Raw genomic sequence first — 20,238 nt, 5'->3', positions numbered from 1 at the left:
GGATAGATCCAAAGCGCTTGGGCGCGCTGGAGGTTTCGGGATACGTGTCATTTCACCGTTGTTTAAAATAGTCATGTCGAAGTCATCGCAAAGGTTATAGATTAAAGAGGAGCGGTTATCATTGTATGGGGAACCCCAAGCCACGCCATGAGAGTTGAAGTCTCCCAAAATCAAACGTGGCGAGGGAAGAAGTTCTATTAAATCAAAGAGCAGCCGTTGCCCAACCTGTGCTCTGGGAGGAATATATATTGAGGCAATACAAAGCTCTTTACCTTGTATTGTCATTTGACATGCGACAACTTCGATGCCTGGAATCGAGGGGAGGTTAATACGATAGAAAGAATAGCACTTTTTAATCCCTAAAAGTACTCCTCCATATGGGGTGTCTCGATCAAGGCGAATAATATTAAAATCATGGAAGTTGAGATCAATATTTGAAGTAAGCCAAGTTTCACAAAGGGAAAATGCATCGCATTTGTTTTTATTTATCAAAACTTTAAACGAATCAATTTTTGGTAAAATACTTCTACAATTCCACTGTAAGACAGAGATAGAATCCTTCATATACGCAGTTGAATTAGGCATCGAAGGATACAATCGCTGCAAGGAGGGGCCATTGGGCAGTCAACTGCCTCAAAAATGATCTAACTGTTGGGAGGAATGCTGTAAGAAAAATTTTAATTGGATCGGGTACATTGAAAGTTTCAAAAATCCAGTCCACAATGTCAGAAAATTTCACTAATCCAGAGTTTGTTTCCTCAACTGGATGTGCAAAAGGAACAACTGGGGTTTTAGATGTTCCTGGCAGTGCTGGGAACTCCTTCTGGGACTTTAAATTTGCAAGCCCAGGAGGAGTTTGCTTCGGTTTTTCCGCAGCACTGTTTGGTTTGTTCGTACTTTTCATTACACTTTGGGAAATCTTAGGACCTTTACGGGGAAGTTTAGGAGAAGAAACATTTTTCCTCTTCCTAGACTCCCCAGGATTGGCATAAGATGTTCCCGCTGATGAATCGTCAGAATCGGTTTCATCAGAGGGCAACAGATCAAAGGGGTTCGATGTTATGGTAGAAGTGGTCACGGTCTTCTTCAGCATCTCAGCGTAAGAACGCTTTGAACGCTCCTTAAGTGACCGCTTGATTTTATCTCTGCGCTGCATGTACACCGGGCATGTGGAGAGCTCATGCTGGTTTTCCCCACAGTGAATACATTTTTCAGCATTAACACTGCAAGAATCTTCCGCATGAGTCTCCCCACACTTGCTACATCGTGCCTTATTGCAGCAGTAGGCGGCTGTGTGGCCTAACTGCTTGCAAATGGTGCAATTCATAACACGGGGTACATACAATCGCACAGGCAGACGAACCCGGTCGATCGAGACGTGGCTAGGGAGTGCAGATCCGGCAAACGTAACGCGATACGAGTCTGACGGAGTGTAAACTTTTTTACCGCCGACGAGAGACATGGACCGCAATTGCTTACAATCCAAAATCTTCGCCTGTGTTTCGGTATTTTTGAAGCAACCGGTTGCGCTTTTTAGGATACACTCGACAGACAGACTCGAATCGGTTATGACACCGTCGATCTCCACGTCTCGTGCGGGTATGTAGACGCGATACTCGCGTGTGAAGAGCTCAGAGCAAGCGATAGCATTGGCCTGTGCCAGATCACTGACCACGACACGGAGCTTGTTAGGTCGAACCTTGGAAATTTCGGTCACGGCCTTGTACCCCTTCGTCAGGTCTTTAGCAATTTGCAGTATGTTTAAACGCTTTGAATTGACTCCTGCCTTTGGACGAAAATAAACAGTATAGCTGCCCTGTTGAGATCCGTCCGGGTAAAGCCTGGGGCGAGGGGGGACTGGAGAATGAACAGGGGAGGGGGTAACAGAAGGGTCAGGGTCAGGGGGGTTCGGGGATGGTGGCACGGGAGGCGAGGGATCTATATCCATTGCGCTAAATGTAGCGCACTAGCGCCGACAAGAACACGTACCTCTTTACTTCTTCCTTCCAGCAGTGGTTGTCCGATCGTTCGAAGCTGCACCCAAAGCAGCCAGCAGCACCAGTACAGCAGCACCAATACAGCCACCAGCAGTGAGCCGGGTGTGAGATCACTCAGCACAGCGACACGGACTCGACTGTCAACTGATGGGCTTGGATTAAAAAGATCTATTCACGGTGCACAGATCAAAACTGCAGCTGGTATTTTGCACCAATACAGCCAAAGTTGTGAGCCTGGTACAGAACGTATCGACACAACTCACAATCTAGTTGGCCTTTAGCGCGAATAATACACTCTTTTGTTTGGCTATTCGTACACACGGACCGGATTGTAATAGAACGACCACTTTGCACGTCCGTTTCTGTCGAGTGTTCGACGCGGAATGATATCATGCCTGTTCAAACTCGTAATAAACCCACAAAGTGATGATTATACGTATAAAGCAAAAAACTCCCGTATCACATTGTATTGCATATAAATTTAGTCGCAAAAGCTATCATTTTGTATCACCGTTAATGCCTAAATTCATGAAAACAAGCCTAGATAACTAAAAATCGCATAAGATTGCACGGATTACCTCGTATAAAGTTCTATGGTACATAACTATCGTATAGCTGTATGAGCAACGCAAGTGATTCATTGCATATGGTGTTGTTTTGCGAACTTCTTGCGATGAGCGTAACATTCTCGCACAGCAATACTGATAAACTCATATCATTTATATTCAATCTTTTGTTAATTCCACAAAGTGATGAATATATGTACGCAAAAATCAAAAGTCTTATGTTTAGTTGCAAAAGGCATCATTTTGTAACACCGTAAACGACTGAATTTATGATAACTAGATGCCGCTAATGTTTGCACAGCTTACATCGCACAAGATACTACGATATATTATTACCTTACAAAATATATAACGTTGTTTTGCGGAATCTTTGCGACAAATAGGTAATAAACCCGGATTCAAAAACCAATTACCTTCTCCAATGTTTGGTTAAACTCGCAGTAAATCCATACACTGACGAATATGCGCGGAAATCGAAAACCATCCGCATTACAGCGTATCACATATAAATTCAGTCACTTCCCACAGCAGCTGCTCCTTAAAAAAATTAGCCACAGAAACCATCTGCGGACAACTCGGATCAATGATGCACCACTTAGCATAATATCTTTGTTGGGAACTTGCCTTCAATTGTTGTTGAAGGCGGTAAAATCACTCAATTTTGTTTAAACAAATGACACAGCTCATCGAGCGGCTATACACATCAACCGAAATGTAAACAACGAACGTTCCCGCAGAAATTTACAAACTAACTCGCAATACGGGATCTAATTAGATTCATGCTTTACGATGTCTTTTGGTCATTTATACTATCAAACTAGAAAGTTATTACCAAAACTCAGAGATTTCCAACAGCGAGACCACGGAGAAAGAATGCTGCTTGACAATCTAAGAGTTCGAGGTTCGAGTCCGGATGGATACCCAAATATTACAGCATGTGCCCAAAGGAAAAAGAAAAGAACGGTAAAAATTAAACACTGACATTTGTAATTTGCTATTCCTTGTAATATGAATAGCAAGGGATAAATAATGAATAATAAATGCTACTGTTCGCAGTTTTTTTTTTTTTTTTATTAAAAGGTGATTTAATCGCATGTTATAACAAACCAATACGTAGGAATGCATGGCGAACATCGCATAAATATCTGAAAAAATTGCTAATGTTGACTTGTGAAGTCGCATTAAGTAATAAAAGAACCCGTAGTTTATATTCATATATCGCTTATAGTATCGTTTCAAATCGCAAATATGAACTTGTAAAGTGGCATTTAATAATCGTAAAAGTTATCAAGCTTTAACAGTTAAAGTGGCATAGATGAAATTTTTTCATCGTGAAAGTTTTTTGATATTTTGGAAATGCACGCATATCGTTTCCACTTTTGCGCGTATAAGCAACATTAGCAGCATCTTGTGCGATGTAACCACCACGTATAAATGCACGTACAATGCGATGACTGTTTGCATTATACACGTAAATTGGTTGTCTGGGCAATGAGCCCAGATACACGAACTCGTTGACCACCTCGTTTTCATCACCACCAACTTGAACTCGAGGTGGGAGGTTCATTGATAGCGGAGATTGTAGAAAGAATAAGAAGAAGAAGGTGGGAGGTTAGTACTGTCTTCTCGTGAACCCCTTCCTTTCATGTACTTCGTCTTCGATGCATTGATGACCAGTACAATCCGTTTGGCTTCAGCCTTTAGTCCGATGTACGTATCCGCCATCTTCACAAAGGTCCGAGCCACAATGTCGATATCGTGTACCACTCGTGTTAATCCCCGCTCTTCTAATGACACCTTCCAGGGCAATGTTAAACAGTTGGCACGAGAGACCATCACCTTGCCTTAGGCCTCTTCGGGTTTCGGAGGGGCTCGAGAGTGCCCCCGATACTCGAACTACACACATCACTCGCTCCATCGTCGCTTTGACCAACCGCGTCAGTTTGTCCGGAAATCCGTAGTCGTGCATAATTTGCCATAGCTGGTCCCGATCGATTGTGTCGTACGCGGATTTAAAATCGATGAACAAATGATGTGTGGGCACGTTATATTCGCGGCATTTCTGCATAACCTGCCGAACCGCGAATATCTGATCTGTGGTGGCGCGGGCACTCATGAATCCCGCCTGGTAGTGCCCCACGAACAGCTTTGCAAATGGTGATAGTCGACGGCAGAATATTTTGGAGAGTATCTTGTAGGCGACGTTCAGCAGAGTGATTGCCCGACAGTTGCAGCACTCCAGCTTGTCGCCCTTTTTATAGATGGGGCACACAATACCCTCCATCCACTCCTGCGGTACTCGTTCTTCCTCCCAAACCTTGACAATGATCCAGTGCACGGCTCTAGCCAGTGCTTCTCCACCGTATTTTAATAGCTCGCTGAGAAGTTGGTCCACTCCAGCAGCTTTATTGTTTTTCAGCCGGCCTATCTCCTCCTCCACTTCCAGGAGATCGGGGGCTGGAATCCTGATGTCTTCTGCTCGTGCACCAAGGTCAGTTGCCATACCGTCCTCGCGCTCTACTGCATCGCCGTTTAGATGCTCCTCGAAGTGCTGCTTCAACCTTTGAATCCTCACACTCGTCCGTAAGAAGGTTGCCGTCCAAGCTCCTGCAGATATCGGCTTGCGTCACGAAGCCTTTGCGAGAGCTGTTAAGCTTCTCGTAGAACTTCCGAGTGTCGTTAGCTTGGTACAGCTCTTCCATCGCTATGCGATCTCGGTCCTCTAGCTGGCGCTTCTTCCCACGGAGGACCGAGTTTTGGCTGTTCCATGCCTGTCGGTATCGTTCCACGTTCGCTCTCGTACGGTGTTGCAGCATTCTCGCTCGTGCTGCATTCTTCTCCTCGACTAACCGTTTGCATTCGCCGTCAAACCAGTCATTTCTAGGATTCGGGGCCCTTGTACCTAGTAGCGCTACAGCAGTGCTACCTATGGCGGATCGAATGCTCCTCCAGCCATCTTCAAGGGTAGCTGCGCCAAGCTGCTCTTGCATGGGTAGCTTTGCCTCCAGCTGCTGCGCATATTCCTGTGCTTCCTTCTCGCGTCGTCGGGTCTTTCTTCATGTGGGCAGTGCACGTTGATGATGCTGTCGTTGAAGAATCGGCCCTTTATCCTCAACTTGCACATCCTTGCGTTGATCGGCTGCCACCCCATCACGCGTTGGCGCATCTTGCCCAGTACTATGAAGCCGGTTCCCAGCTCACTGGTGGTCCACAACTCTGGTAGAAAGTAGCCGCCCGGTGCCCGCTTTTCCATACCTTCAGTCCTGTCCAACAAAGCTCCTGCAGCACTACGACTTCGAAGTTGCGTGGATGTAGCTCGTCGTAGATTATCCTGTCGCATCCTGGAAAGCAGAGCGATTTGCGGTTCCATGTCCCAAGTTTCCAATCGTAGTCCTTATTCCGTTGCCTAAGTCCATACCGATTGTTCCGATCCGTATTATCTCTTACGTTGTTTGTAACATGTTGTTTTCCGGGGCGGCTCGTTGGGCCTTCCCACGCTGCCACCAGGACGTTGATAAGCCGCGCCTAATATGAAGATCAGACGCTGTTTTGAGCTGCACCATCTAGGTGAACAGACGCTCGGGTTGGCGAAGCATTTCCTCTACCGCCGGAACATGGTTTACGCGCCAAGATGACAACTTTGCCCAGGCAACACCAACCAGTTGTATCCATGTTTAAACCGGCAGTTTAGTGTAATCATATGACTCGTAGAGGTGTGAGATAGGAACTTGTGAGGGCCGAAGTTATGTTCGACGCCCCTTCCAGGTTGTCAACTCACCATTTGATGCCCAAAAACGAAAATCGTGCCTCGCGTGTCTATTCCCGCTCGTCTCGCTACACCTTCTAGCACCATATGGTACAGCAGGTCGAAAAGACCATCACCTTGTCGAAGTCCTCCGAAATCCTCACTCAGCGCTGCACATCCTCCATCGTAGCCTTTGCAACCTAGTAAGCTTCCATGGGAATCCATTCTCGTCGATTTATTCTCCATAGCTCTTCACGATTAATCATGCCATAAGCGGCTTTGAAGTCGATGAAGAAATAAAATAAATGTTGGTACTCTGTATCTATAGCATTTTTGGAGGATCTACCGCAGAGTAAAGATCTGGTCCGTTGTGAACCGACAGTCACTGGAAAATTATTTCGGATATCACTTTGTAGGTGGCATTCAGAATAGTGATCGCTCGGTAGTTTTCAAAATCTAGTTTGTCACCTTTCTTGTAGATAGGGCGAATAACCCCATCCTTTCACACCTCCGGTGGGTTTTTCATTTTCCAAATCTTGACAATCAGCCGGCGCAGAAAACTGGCCAACTTACCCGGGCCGATCTCGAGAAGTTCGCTCCGATACCGCCCCTTTCCAACTGCCTTGTTGTTCCTAAGCCGCCGTATAGACTTATTAACTTCGCCTATCGAAGGGGTTGGCACATCTCCGTCGCTTGCTGCACCGACAAATTCTCCTGCGTCGTTGTTCAGGCAGAGCCGTAGCTACTCCGTTTCGCGTGGGGGGGCAGAGAATTTTTATTTAATAAAACGTTATTTTTTGTGGAGTAAGCAGTTTAAAACCGTTATGTGCTCGACAAAAAAAGGATCTTTACACGTCCAACGGAGTTCTCGGGTACTCACAAATTAAAATTCTTATACCGTTTGCAGTTTTCGTCCCATTTCGATTGTTTTAGCACCTAAAGATTCAGAAGCTCATTTATTTTCAAATAAGCGTTAGGGGTGTCCCGTAAGAATTTTCTTATTCCCGAAAATCTGGTTTTCCGGGTTTATATTCCCGGAATTTCCCGGAAATAAAGCAGGGATATAAACTTTATCATTTCTGTCTTAAAGTGGCGAGCCAGCTTGTGGTTAAAAACCTCCTTATTAAAGGAAAAAAATCTACAAATTGCTAACTCAAATGAGCAGGTTTACATTGTGTAATTGAGTTTCAAGGGACCAATTTGTTACGCAGGTTCAGCTAGTTTTACTCTAACTGAGTAAAAGCTTCGTACATTTACTTTATATTCATATCGAGCTTGTATTCAAATACCCAGCCGTAAAAATACTCACTTCAATTGACCAGTGAGATGTATGAAAAAAGGTCATTCGAATATCGTTTAGCGGTAGGGTTCAAAAGTCCCCATGCAAAATCTCAGCTAAATCGGCCTTTGGGAACACGTCCCTCAAAGCGATCAATGTTTCAATTTTCTGACTGATGAAATGCACAGGTGAAAGTTCATGATATGGTCGATATCGAATTTTTTTTTATGCCAAATGTCTAAAAGATGCATGAAACGTCGAGATCTGGCGTACCTTATCGGAAAAAAAATTTTTTTCGAGAAGACGAAACTTTTGAGCCCTATCGTTGAACGAAATTCAAATGAATCCAGCTTCGAAAGTCGCCGACCGATGTCAACCAACGATACCGAGAGAATCTATTCGTGAAGAAATACTGAGAGAATGGAGCGATTCAACCGTCAGCCCAAATTCTATATTTTACGATAGGCTTTGTTTGATCAGTGTCTACCATCAGACCAGGTAGAGTGTGGAATGCCTAGTTTTATAGTCTGATTTTATTTCGGACCGAACCGGAACAGAGTTGTTCGGGCCAGGTAACGGTCTGGGTTATGCTGCCGAGATGTGGAAAAGTCTGGCCAAAATATATTGAACTGAACATGAACATGAATCACAAGATCATATTGCAGGAAGTTAGGATACTGGCTCACCAAAAGATTGAAGAACTTATCCTTTTTGGCATATTTGCTCGACCAAAAAATTGACTGATACCGTTAACATTAAAAAAACTGGCGACTATTCAATAATGTTTATTGCTAATATTTCAGAATTTTTTTTTGGATTTTTTCACCTAGTATCAATCACATACATGAGAAAATTGCGTGGTGGGGCAATACGAACGCGTGGGGGGGGCTAAGCCCCCCCTAGCCCCCCGGTACCTACGGGCCTGTGTTCAGTGTCCTGCCTGTACACTATTCAGATGTTCATCGAAGTGCTGTATCCACCTTTAGATCACTTCACGATCATCTGTCAAGATACTCCCATCCTTATCCCTGCACATTTCGGCTCAAGGAACAAAGCCTTTTAGGCTTTTTTGATGCACTGCAAGTTATTTCAGAGTTTTATAAATCAATGGCTAGATATTCAATGAAAACAACACGGAAATCAATCATCTGCCTGAAAGCACAATGGAATTTTTTGTTAAAATTTTCAATTGCTGCTCCAAAATTGCATAATTCAAAAAAAATCATTTTTGCAGATAAATAGTTTGGATTTCGCCATGGGCCTTGCACTACCCATCAATTGCTCAGAGTTACTAATATGATACGAGCTAACAAATCTGAAGGTTATTCCACTGGAGTTGCTCTTTTAGACATAGAAATACTATTCGACAGTGATTAGCATAAGGGTTTGATTGCGAAATTGCTAACTGCAATTTTTTTAATCAAAATTTTAAAAATTGTCTTATTCATCAAACTCTACAGGTTGTCTACTAGAATTCAAAATCTGATAGATTTCCCTTCAAAGCAGGTGTGCCTCAAGGTTCAACCTTGGGCCCAGTCCTGTACGACATATTTACTCCAGATCATCCCGATTTGCCTCCAGGATACACAAAGTCATTGTTCTGCGATCAAACAAACAGTTCCGTAAAACGAAAAAGTCTTCGTGTCATATGCAGTCGATTGCAGAAAAGCTAAGATATTTTTTCTTTCTACTTGCAAAAGTGGAAAATTTCTTCCAATTCTTCTAAAACTCAATTGATAATGTTTACTCATAAGACTAGGGCTTCTTTCCTCAAACCAAACAATAATCACGTTGTCAAGATGAATGGGATTATTCTAGGTTGGTCTGACAAGATCGAGTATTTGGGACTAATTTACGACGGAAAACTTATTTTCAAAAACCACATTAAGAGTATACAAGCGAAGTGCATCAAATATACGAGATTTTTATCCTCTTACTAACAAGAATTCTAAACTTTGTTTAAAGAACAAACAAATTTTAAGACCAGCAATGCTTTATGCTGTACCGATCTGGTCAATTTGTGATTGGTTACACAAACTCCTTATTTACTAATATTTATTATAAATAGTTAAGCTACCTACCTCCCCCTTATTCAAAAAAAAACACGGAAATCAATCGTTTTCATGGCTCCTAACTCTATTCTTTTAACATGACCATCAACAAAATCTTGTGCATAGATTGTTTAATATTCATCAACTACTAGCACTCAAGTGACACGATTCAATCAAATGCTTAGCACGTCCTATTCTCAATAGTCATATTCGTTCGGGCAGTGAAGTTCACATTCGCACTACCGGGCCCATCATTGAACATACGAGTGATGAGTTCAGAATCGTTAATGCGGTTAACAATAACCAAGCGATAATTACTTATTATCTTATTTGCATCGATAATTTGCGTCTGGGTTTTTCAAGCCTCTTGGTGTACCGTGCAATCGAGAGGGAGTAATTGTTCTAGGGGCCTTTCCAACTTTTGAAACAACAATTTTCATGAGTGCACAGATTATCTGTAACTTACAACAAAAAGTAATTAAATTGTTCAGAACAATCCAGTACGCGCAATGTCACTGAGTCTCGGCTGCATATAATTCAAATTCTCACGCATATCTTTTTTCCGCTGTGCTCAGTACAAACGTGATGTTTGACGTACGGAAGTAACGCAGCCATCTGTATTGGTACAGAATTTTAATCAGCTTCGCAAGCCAGTGAATTGAGCAAAGTTGCTAACGATCGAATTTATATTCATCGAGTTTACCAGAAACATAAGCAATTCCGCAGTGCGCAATGGTCGTGTTTAAAACTCTATCCTTCTATCATTCTAGGATTATCCGACATCGTCAACATGCTCATCACCAAATGCCGAAGTTTGGTAATTGACCCCAAAAACAATCTCGGTTTCACGCCGTTGATGAAGGCTGCCCTGCAGGGAAGGACTCGCTGTGCAAAGCTGCTACTTTTCGCTGGTAAGCTAGTAAATAAATTAACGTCCTGCGAATATTATAATGTAGCAATTGCGACAAACAGACTTTCAATTTGATTTGTTACATGTGTATCATCAATTTTTCCTCTCTTGTTTTCTTCGACCTTTCGGATAGGGGCATCGCCAGTCGAGACCGACACCGGACGAGGCTTTAGAGCGGAACAGTGGGCCCGATTTTGTGGACGGTAAGTTAGGATCAAACCCCAATGAATGTGCGAAGTAAATTTTTATTCCACCGTATTGCAGACACACTTGTGCTGAAACGATAGAACAGTGTGCCCGTGCCAGGTTACTAGACAAATCGACACCCTGCGGCAAATGGTCTCACGACATAAATCTTCCGATTGAGAAAAATGTCCCCCTGAAGGCAACTAGAAGTAGCAGCATCACACCACAAACAACCACTCAGAACGGTCAGTAGATTTGAACTTTGATGAATCCCCTTCTTGGTAATCTTACATTAGACTTTGATACAGGTATCCGTTCTAAGTTCCGCAAAGTATTTCCCTTCAATTTCTCCTCAAAAGACAAACACACGACAAAGGAAGTGGATGAGAATTATACCAAAGATTTGGTGAACTATCTCAAATCGGCCACAATCTGTGTCAGTGGGCCAGCGCTGTCCGCCAATAGGAAAATTATACAGAGCCTTATACGACCGCTAGAAGTGCCAAAGTAAGATAGTTTCAGAAAAAAAATCGCCTTCCTAACTAACCTCTGTTCTGAGTAACGCTTTGTGCTTCATGCCTAACGTTATTCATCTAAAATGCTGCAGTCCTCCATTGTTTACTCACCAGCTCACAAGTAACAAGCCACGCACTTTTTAACCATCAGATAAATCGCTTGCCGTAGAACCCAAAAACTAACCGAGAGTAACCGCATTGCCATTTCCATTTATCCATATATAAATAAATGTATAATAAATGCATCGAAACCGTTATTGTACGCATAGAAAAATCAAAATCGAACCTTTCCGTAGACTAGAAGTGACCTACGCCAACAATAATTCGCTCATCAAAAAGTACGAGGCTGCAGACTACGGATACAACGGCGCCACCGGAAATGACGACGAACGACGGGATTCCACGGGTTCGGTCGACAGTCGACACTCGACGCCCCAACACTCGCCAGTTCCAGCGACAGCTAGAGGAAAGGTTAAAAACTAACCGCCAAACAACACCAACCATCGTGCTTAAGTACTATAGCTTCCCGTTTGCTAATAGTTGTTACACACTTAAACTTAATATTCATTATACCTCTAGTGGATACACCAAAAAGTGCATTGAATTGATATATCAGATTTTCTACTAACGTGTCTAAGAAACTTAGCTAAGTAAAGTTCTTCTGTAGAATGTAGCTGTGCGAATGAACTTTAATACGAACTCCACTCTAAATAGACTGTGAAGGAGAAAATTTTCTTACTGAAGACTATATAATAAATATTTTCATGAATCTCTATACAAATTATACGAAGAGCTATCCCTTCTGTGCTAGTTAGCAACTCTCCTACATTTACGGCCGATATAAAAAAATGATAGGTTCTTAAAATGTTAGATAATGCACAGCATCATTAAACTTGTCAGTAATAAACTATACACATAACCGGACTCAAGTTTGCTTTTGTTCCAATAGATGACAGTCTAGGGCCGTAGATTTAAGGTGAAACTCCGTGCTCGATGTTTGCCCTAATTTTGTAGAAAATCATCAAAATTAAGTGTGTGATACTTTGAACGATTGTTTCAACCGCTGACGTATGCATAGAGCAATTCGAGCGCTATTTATTAGGTGCAAGCTGAAATTTTTACGCTCAAAATCTCCAAGTGAAAGAAAACTTAACCTGAAATTGTATGGAAAAAAGTCACCAACCAGTTCCAGTTGAAATTTTAATATCTATTAACTATCCAAGAATGATTTTGTTGCTGATACAGCGAACCGTTCTAGAACACATGTCGACAAAATAAAAAAAAAATCCGGAACAGGGAAGATTATAACTATTCAACCATTCCTATGAACTTTGATGCCCCAAGCCAATACCAAAACGCGTAAACTTACGTAAGAGTTCGAATAGTAATTGCATGCCGGGTTCGTCACTTCACCGTTATGTTTACGAAAAAACTCATTTACGTCTCTGGAAAAAAGTTTGTGGCTAGTGACAAAAGTGAAATTTAACAGGAATGGTTGAATTGCTATAATCTTTCTTTTTTTTCGGTTTGGGCTTTGGAGTGAGCCTGTGTTTTTGCCACGGCTGGTTGGTAAACGGCTGGGCAGTGCGTACCAACAGTACACCCGTACTAGTTGGCATAAAATAGACCCCAGTGTGGTCCAAAGCATGTCGTGTTCGGCAAAGTTGTAGCACATTTCATAAGAAACAACTTTGTCGGAAACATCATACTTCTATCTGCCTATTTTAATAGACTTATGTGGAGTTTTCTACAGATTGCCATTGAAAATCAGTTCTGCCGATATAACTTTTAGCAGTGATTTTCTACAATTTTTCAATGTTTTATAATATTGTTTCCTATAACAAAACGAACAATTTCTTCGAAGTTAGTTTATTTTTATCTACCATATTTTTTTAGTTATTGACGATATCTACTTAAATAATGCACCAATTCACACTAATTACTTTTTTACTAAAAAAAATGAGTTTGAAGCCATAGTGTCTGCAGCAAAATTTGTTTTGTTAATTATTATTCATTTTATGAAAGTTAGAATTTTGTGATTAATCCACCCAAAAGAGAGAAACGAATTTTATTTTTCTCATTTTTGCATATAAAAATCCACTTTGCTGAGGAAAGTTTTAGCATATTTTATAACAAACAACTTTGTTGAAGACACCAAATTTCTATCTGCCAATTTGAATAAGCTATTGTTAAGATTCCTTTAGACTGCCCCTAAAAATATTTTTTTCAATATAACTTTTTATAGTGATTTTCTAAAATTTTTCAATGTTCTACAATGTTTTTCGGTATAATAAAACACACGAGTTCACCGAAGAAAGCTGATTTTTATCTCTTATAATTATTTAGTTATTGAAGATTTTTATTAAAATAGTGCACCAATTTACTTACAGATATAAACACAGGAGACAGCGAGAGACAAATTCCTATATCTGAATTGAATGATGTTTTAGTTATACTCCGATATAGAAATGGTTTAGTCTGCAGGTATTTGCAGATTTTGCAGATATCTGTTAGTATATTATTGCATTGTTCTAATGAAAAACGTCAATATCCAGAGAAATATGTGGGATAAAAATAAACTTTCTTCGCAGACATTGTTTGTTTTGTTATAACTAACTACATTGTAGAACATTGAAAAATTATAGAAAATCACTATTGAAAGTTTTATTGAAAAAACTTATTAAAAATGAAAAAAATTAAAATTCGCTTTTCACTGTTATGTGGATTAATCACAAAACTGTAACTTCTATAACATGGAGAATAATTAATGGAATAACTTTACTGAATACACTGTGGCTCTAAAATCAAGTTTTTTGGGTCAAAATAATTTCGATCACGTTTTTGCAGCTTTGGAAACAGTGTGTACCGGCTTTATAGTGCTGGGCAGGAAGCAGAGTCGTGTGATCAAGTTGCAGACGATCAACGACAGGTTGTGTTTTTTTGAAAATAAAAAGCCGGTTCTACAACTACACTATCCTCAATGTGCACTGCCCACACGAAGGAAGACCCGATGTTGAGAAAGAAGAGTTCTACGCAGTCGAACTCTAACTGTGATGGCAAAAACAGCAAAAAGCTACCTCGTTCAGAAGTCTGGGCATTCGAAAACCGGTACCCAACCGCGTCGGAAACGGACATTGCGTGGCACTTTGTGGACGCCGGATATGCCCGTTCAGGCATCAACATCTAAGCACTATTGTACAACAATCAGAGCACCGAAAGAAAGCCCGGTTCCGGACGGCCGACAACCCTGAGCGATCAGAAGCTTCAAAAGATACTTAAGAGGAAGACCGAGGGAAAAGTGGCTACTTCGCTGCGTGCGCTTGGCCGGCCGGTGAATCGCGACGTGACGGTGGTGATGGACGACGAGATCTATCTGACCCTGGATGGTAACGACTGGTAGTGCACTTCGTATTTTACTTCCCCCACAAAGGAAGTCAGCTCCGAGGTGAAGCTCATTTCACACATCAAGTTCCCCAAGAAGATGCTGCTGTGGGTGACCAACAGCGAGAAGGTGATGTCAAACCAGCTCTTCTCACGCTCCGGACTGACCGTAAAATTTATAGTACGAATTGCCTGCCGGAAGTTGCGTCGTTCATCAAGAAATATCATAAGGGCGAAGACTCGGTGTCTGACCGGATCTGCCATCGGCTCACTACTCTAAACGATCGTTGGAAGAGATGGAGCGGTTGAATATCAATGTAGTACCCAAGTCGGTGAACCCGCCCAACGTCCCCCAGCTGCGTCCCATCGAGAATTTCTAGGCAAAACGGGTGCGTAAGATCTACTCCAACACTTTTGTAGCGAAAACTTAGGAGGAGCTGGTAAATAAATCAAAAAAAGTACTCAAAAACATGCCTGCACGCATGTTTTCATCAGCCATGGCGAATGTCCTGGTTAACTACAGGAAGGATGCTCGCAAGGGCGTAGACCGTAGAGAAAACTTTTTAACTTTTTAATTACTTCCCATGGGAAATTTATCAAACGCAATTATCAGTCTTAGGTTTTTTTTATCACCATCCGAAAAAAAGTTCACTAAATTATGATTTGAAAAAAAAATCAAGAGTGAATTATGTGATAAAGATCATAAATGTTCGTGAATCTGTGATTATTACTGTGATACACGATCTACCCTGGGCGTTGTGTCAAAAGTTTTGTAAGCAATTTACTGCAACTAGTTCCTAGGTAGTTTTTCCGTACAACTATGGGTTTTTGAACTACAGCGTATTTGAAAGAGAAAAATGGTAATGTGTAGGCATGCGGAATAGTCGCGTTTTGTAGGAGTGTGTATTGCACAAGAAAGGTGAAACTCGTGTTGTAGTCGCAGCTGAACATATTTTGTTCTGGGTTCAGTACATTTAAAGTGAAGATTCGATGCTTCGAAACTCGAAATTTATTCATTAATGCACATCGAATTGTTTGTATATCAATATTCATTTTTTGGCATCACTTTACGTAGGAAATCAATCGAAAAGTCTAAGGATAGTTATTTCATTGTATAGAACTGCCATCTGCGAAGAATTGCGAGATTTGAAGATGGCTGTGGTGAAATTACCCCAGAAGCAGTTTTAAAAAGGTTAGAACCGTACTTAAATATAGTAAATAGTCTAATATAGTAATACAGTCTATCTCGATGCAATGAAAAAGTAAATTTTCTTTCTCACTTTCAGGCAATTTTCCTACATCAAAAGATGCGTTTTTGAATATCTTGAAACTTCTCCGTACCTACGTTATAGCTATAATCTACATTTGAATCATTTTTTAAGTAAACGCACGAACACGCGGCAAAATAGTATACTGTGCGTTCTGTTTTTTTTCTGTTCAACTATAGTGCAAAAGTGTATTGTTTTTCATTGCTTTTCTAATTTACTACTACTATTCAATTTTTTACCGAAACACATATGTTAAATTCTTTAATTAACTTACGCTTATATTTACAATTCACACTGAATCCGGCAATACCGCTCAACAGCATCTCTTCTTCTCACTTATTTTTCACACACGTAATTGTATCTCAGAGCGAAAATAAGATTTAATTTGCCAAGAACATACCTTTACGTTTTTTCTCACTTCAACGCGCTTTTAATATTAAAAATATTGTTATGAATTTGATAAATACTACCACTTTACGACAATACACCAAATTACCGGAAGCACATGTTGTTAAAAAAGTGAATAAAAAGTAATAAGCTTCAGATTTCAAGCTTTAGATGTAAATAATTCATTGGTGCTTAATAATAAAATAACTGCCAATTACTTCCAACGCTATTGTTTTTCAAATTGGAAACAATCTCAAAAGTCCATTAATAATGACACCTAACTTTAAAGAAGTCTCTCTGTTGCGGCAGAACGCGATTTGTCGCAGTTCCCCAGCCGGTTATCCAATCTTATTGTTCCCTACTAACACGATAGAAGCAACAGACAATAAAATATTTCTAGTCTTTTCGCTCGCAGCCGCCGCCGGTAATCGTACACTCAACAGCAGCTATTGTTCATTTTTTATCACCGTTCCGTCTTTGTGTCGTTTGCTGCTGTGTGTTTGAAGGCAACGGGTACTATCAGATCGATTACTCTCTTTTAAAAAATGTTTGAAACAAAAATCATCCATTTGACAAAACCTCTTTAACGCAATCTAGAACGCTAAAAAAGTCATAACCCTTGATAAGAAATATGACCTTAGATTGTTATCAATATTATGCGCTTTTAGTGTAAAACTTAAAAATCAAATGATCGGAAATAGAGTCATCCATGCATATCCATCAATCTTTGAAGGGTTTGTTTTTTTCTGTATAAAGCAAAGCAAAGCCTTGGTGCTACATTCCGATTCGGAACTTGACCTTCTGTTTACTATACACAGACTTCGCAGCCAACTGTTAAGTGTACAGGACAATTGCGGGGCTAGCGCTACGATCCTACTGACACTAACAGTCTCTCCCGAGTCAAGACTCGAACCTACGACGACTGGCTTGTTAGGCCAGCATCGTACCTCGAGACCAGCTGGGGAGGCTTTTTCTGTATATCTTTCATAAAAAAAATATTTTCCATAAGATCATAACAAATAAAAGTAAATATTTTAAACTTTTGTAGAAAAAAGGACGCGCCCTATTTTAAGTATAAGCAAACTATTTTTTATAGGCGCCGGCGTCCTGATTGGAATATATCATAGAATCTACCACTCTCCTCTATTCATGATTTTATCTCAGAGGGTTATCATTTGATAACTTGTTTCACATGAGAGATAACTAGGTGGCTAAACCACACAACACACATTCGCTATGAATCAATAAATCACTGTCACTGGAAACAAAAAACGTCATTCATTTATTGATATCATGAGGGCACGGTCTAATCATTCAATCCGTCCAACTACTTGCATTTGTTCTTGTCACTAAAACAATAAAGATTGTCACATATTACGTGTACACCTTAATTCTGCCGTCAACTCCCTGCACAATCGGAGACCGTTGCTTAGTGTACTCTTCAAATGCCGAAATGTCAACTGGTCCAGTCAATTTAGTCCGACCGAATTCGGGGAAAATAGTAAAACCATCGCCTCCACCGGCGATGAACGAGTTCGTCACGACTTGGTAGTATTTCAGTGCATCCAATGGTTCGTATTTGGGAATCATACATTCCGAACATAGAACTTCAACGGAGAGAACCCGTTGACCGACCGGGTTGGTCACGTTGTACACCACGCGTAGACCGGACACCTGCAGCATATTGATAGCGCTAAACTCCTCTCCATCATTAGTTTTTTCCACGGCATATTCCAGTACACCGAGCAACCGATCTCCACGCAACTCAACAGCGGTTAGAAAATTTTCAAACGGTAGAACCTCTATGAGGTTTTTGAAATTCAGTTCTGTGAAAAAGAAAATTACCCTCTAATTATAAGCCACTTGTATGACTTCAATTCTAACAAACCTCCTTTAGGCATGTTGACACGAATTCCTCCAGTAGCAATAACGGCAATGGCTGCATACGTCCATTGTCCTGGCTGTTTGAACTGAACAAATGCTGCCACCATCGAGTCCGCTATAAAACTCCCCAGGTTGCACTCAGCTCTCCCGCAATTTGACTTGGACAAATCAACAGAGGTAAAACCGATGCGTCGTGAACCGACTTCATCAACGGATTCTTTCCAAGGAACAAGTGCTGCGGCAATTTCAGGGGCTGCAAATATAGCAATACATTGGTCGTGTACTCGATTACATTGAATTAGTGAAGTATTCCATCACCTGGTACAACATTTGGACTAAGAAAGATCGGTTTTCCATCAAAGCTTTGAATAATTCCGTTTGCATCGAAAAACAGACTGATGTCGCCGACAAGCTTTGTATACGCAGCTGCTTGTACGATCAAAACCTGGTGAGTACTCTCTGATTGGTTTACAATCAATGGGTAATCGTATTTAGCTGAGGCAGGGATGTCATGATCTCCCGTGTACATGAATGTGTGTGAGTGACCACCAACAATAATATCGATATGCGGCCCACAAAGTTCTGCCATCTTAATATCCGTTTCGATACCACAGTGCGACAGGACAACTATAATATCGATTCCTTGCGCATTCAAATTTTCCGCTTCTGCCCGAACTGTTTCTACTTCATCTTCAAAAATCAGTTTTCCGGTACTGCCAGCCGCCGTAAACTCTAACATATTAGAAAGAGTAACACCGATGATACCAATTTTCCTTCCGTTAATTTCAGTAATCATAGACTTTTCAAAAGGTCCAAATTCGGGCTCGTCACTGCTGTCCACATTTACCATGAGAAGCGGTGATTTGATTGCATCCATGAATGGTATCACACCACTAAGTCCATGATCGAACTCGTGATTTCCAAGTGTCATAGCGTGCGCCGGGAGCATGTTGAGAAACTCAGCTGTCACATTCCACCCGTGCAAGTTGTACCACAAAGTGCCCTGGAAGTTGTCACCGGCGTTCAAGTACAGCGGATTTGTTCGGGTGGCAAGAAGTTCTTTTACCACCGTTACCATCCGAGCGTATCCTCCTACGCAAGCAGTTCCATCGGACGAATCGCAGGTTACGCTGCTATTGTCAACTTCTTCGAAACGCGCATGGAAATCGTTGATGTGAATTATTGATAACTCGAAATTGTCATCCTGGCCGCACGCTATGCTGAGCAGTGCAATAATCGTCACAAAGCACAACAATCGTTGATAAATCATCGTTATTCAGTGATGAAACTGTGCAGCTCTGAAATATCTCCGCGTTAACGAAACTGCAGACCGACACACCACCAACCGCAGTCTGAAGATTACTAAATCGCCGCTACGTGCTACGGCAAAAATCAAACCCGAGATACACCTTCTCAGCCTTGGCCGATTGTTATTATACTACTGGTGTTGCTAACAAGTACGTATTTGAATTCGACTACCCAGCCAAAGCCAATGAATTTCGCAGTTTCCCTGAGGTAATTGATAACAAATCAATTGATTACCCCCTCTTACGTACAGATTCTAACAGATACCGATATACATTCGATTGGTACAGTAATGATTTGGTCACTCAAAAGTCTTAAGTACCTGATTAGAGTAGCGTGGGTAGCAGAACTAGGTATGTATGATTTTCATTATGCGATTTTTTACCAATGGTAAGTCCCCTGGAGCACTCAACTGAACAAATATTTCAAGGTATGCAATTTTACTTTTAGAAAGCAAAGAAGAACGACTCTGCCGATTTTTAATTATAAAAGAATGCAACTTCGTCGTTTCGAAGCAACAATATAACAAAAATAAATAAAACATCATGAAACCTTCTAATTGTTGATTTAGCTTATATTGTTTAATTACATTTATTGTTTTTATTGCACATCTGTTTTTTTTTGCATTACAAATTGTTTTAAGTATATTTCGACCAGCAGAAAATCCAAGTTCAAATCGATCAAAGGTTCCCAATTGCACTCGATATCTGTAGCCATTGTTTCAATCAAAATGCTATGCAGCCAATTCATTCATCAATCCGTAT

The 20,238-nt window shown here is 41.1% G+C and overlaps 2 protein-coding genes across 2 annotated transcripts in view; one reads left to right on the top strand and one right to left on the bottom strand.

The window, feature by feature from the left end:
- The window catches only part of LOC129726202 (uncharacterized), a 74,118-nt gene extending 61,945 nt beyond the window's left edge, over nucleotides 1-12,173 (top strand). Inside the window, exons 6-10 of the mRNA XM_055682942.1 lie at nucleotides 10,409-10,549; nucleotides 10,682-10,751; nucleotides 10,813-10,979; nucleotides 11,043-11,241; nucleotides 11,546-12,173. Coding sequence (XP_055538917.1) covers nucleotides 10,409-10,549; nucleotides 10,682-10,751; nucleotides 10,813-10,979; nucleotides 11,043-11,241; nucleotides 11,546-11,732 — 764 coding nt within the window. The 3' untranslated portion in view covers nucleotides 11,733-12,173. The remainder of the gene's footprint in view (nucleotides 1-10,408; nucleotides 10,550-10,681; nucleotides 10,752-10,812; nucleotides 10,980-11,042; nucleotides 11,242-11,545) is intronic.
- Nucleotides 12,174-17,549: 5,376 nt separating this feature from the next.
- LOC129723316 (apyrase-like) lies at nucleotides 17,550-19,596 on the bottom strand. The gene is made up of 3 exons (XM_055677469.1): nucleotides 18,488-19,596; nucleotides 18,174-18,422; nucleotides 17,550-18,111 (listed from the first exon to the last, which is right to left on the bottom strand). Exons 1-3 carry the CDS (start codon nucleotides 19,437-19,439, stop codon nucleotides 17,660-17,662), a joined length of 1,653 nt encoding a protein of 550 aa, XP_055533444.1. The 5' UTR covers nucleotides 19,440-19,596; the 3' UTR covers nucleotides 17,550-17,659.
- Between the last annotated feature and the right edge of the window lie 642 nt (nucleotides 19,597-20,238).

This window comes from Wyeomyia smithii, chromosome 2, assembly GCF_029784165.1.
Source record: "Wyeomyia smithii strain HCP4-BCI-WySm-NY-G18 chromosome 2, ASM2978416v1, whole genome shotgun sequence".
NCBI lineage: Eukaryota > Metazoa > Arthropoda > Insecta > Diptera > Culicidae > Wyeomyia > Wyeomyia smithii.
The sequence above is the reverse complement of the archived record's forward strand: the minus strand, read 5'-3'. Positions and strand labels throughout refer to the sequence as shown.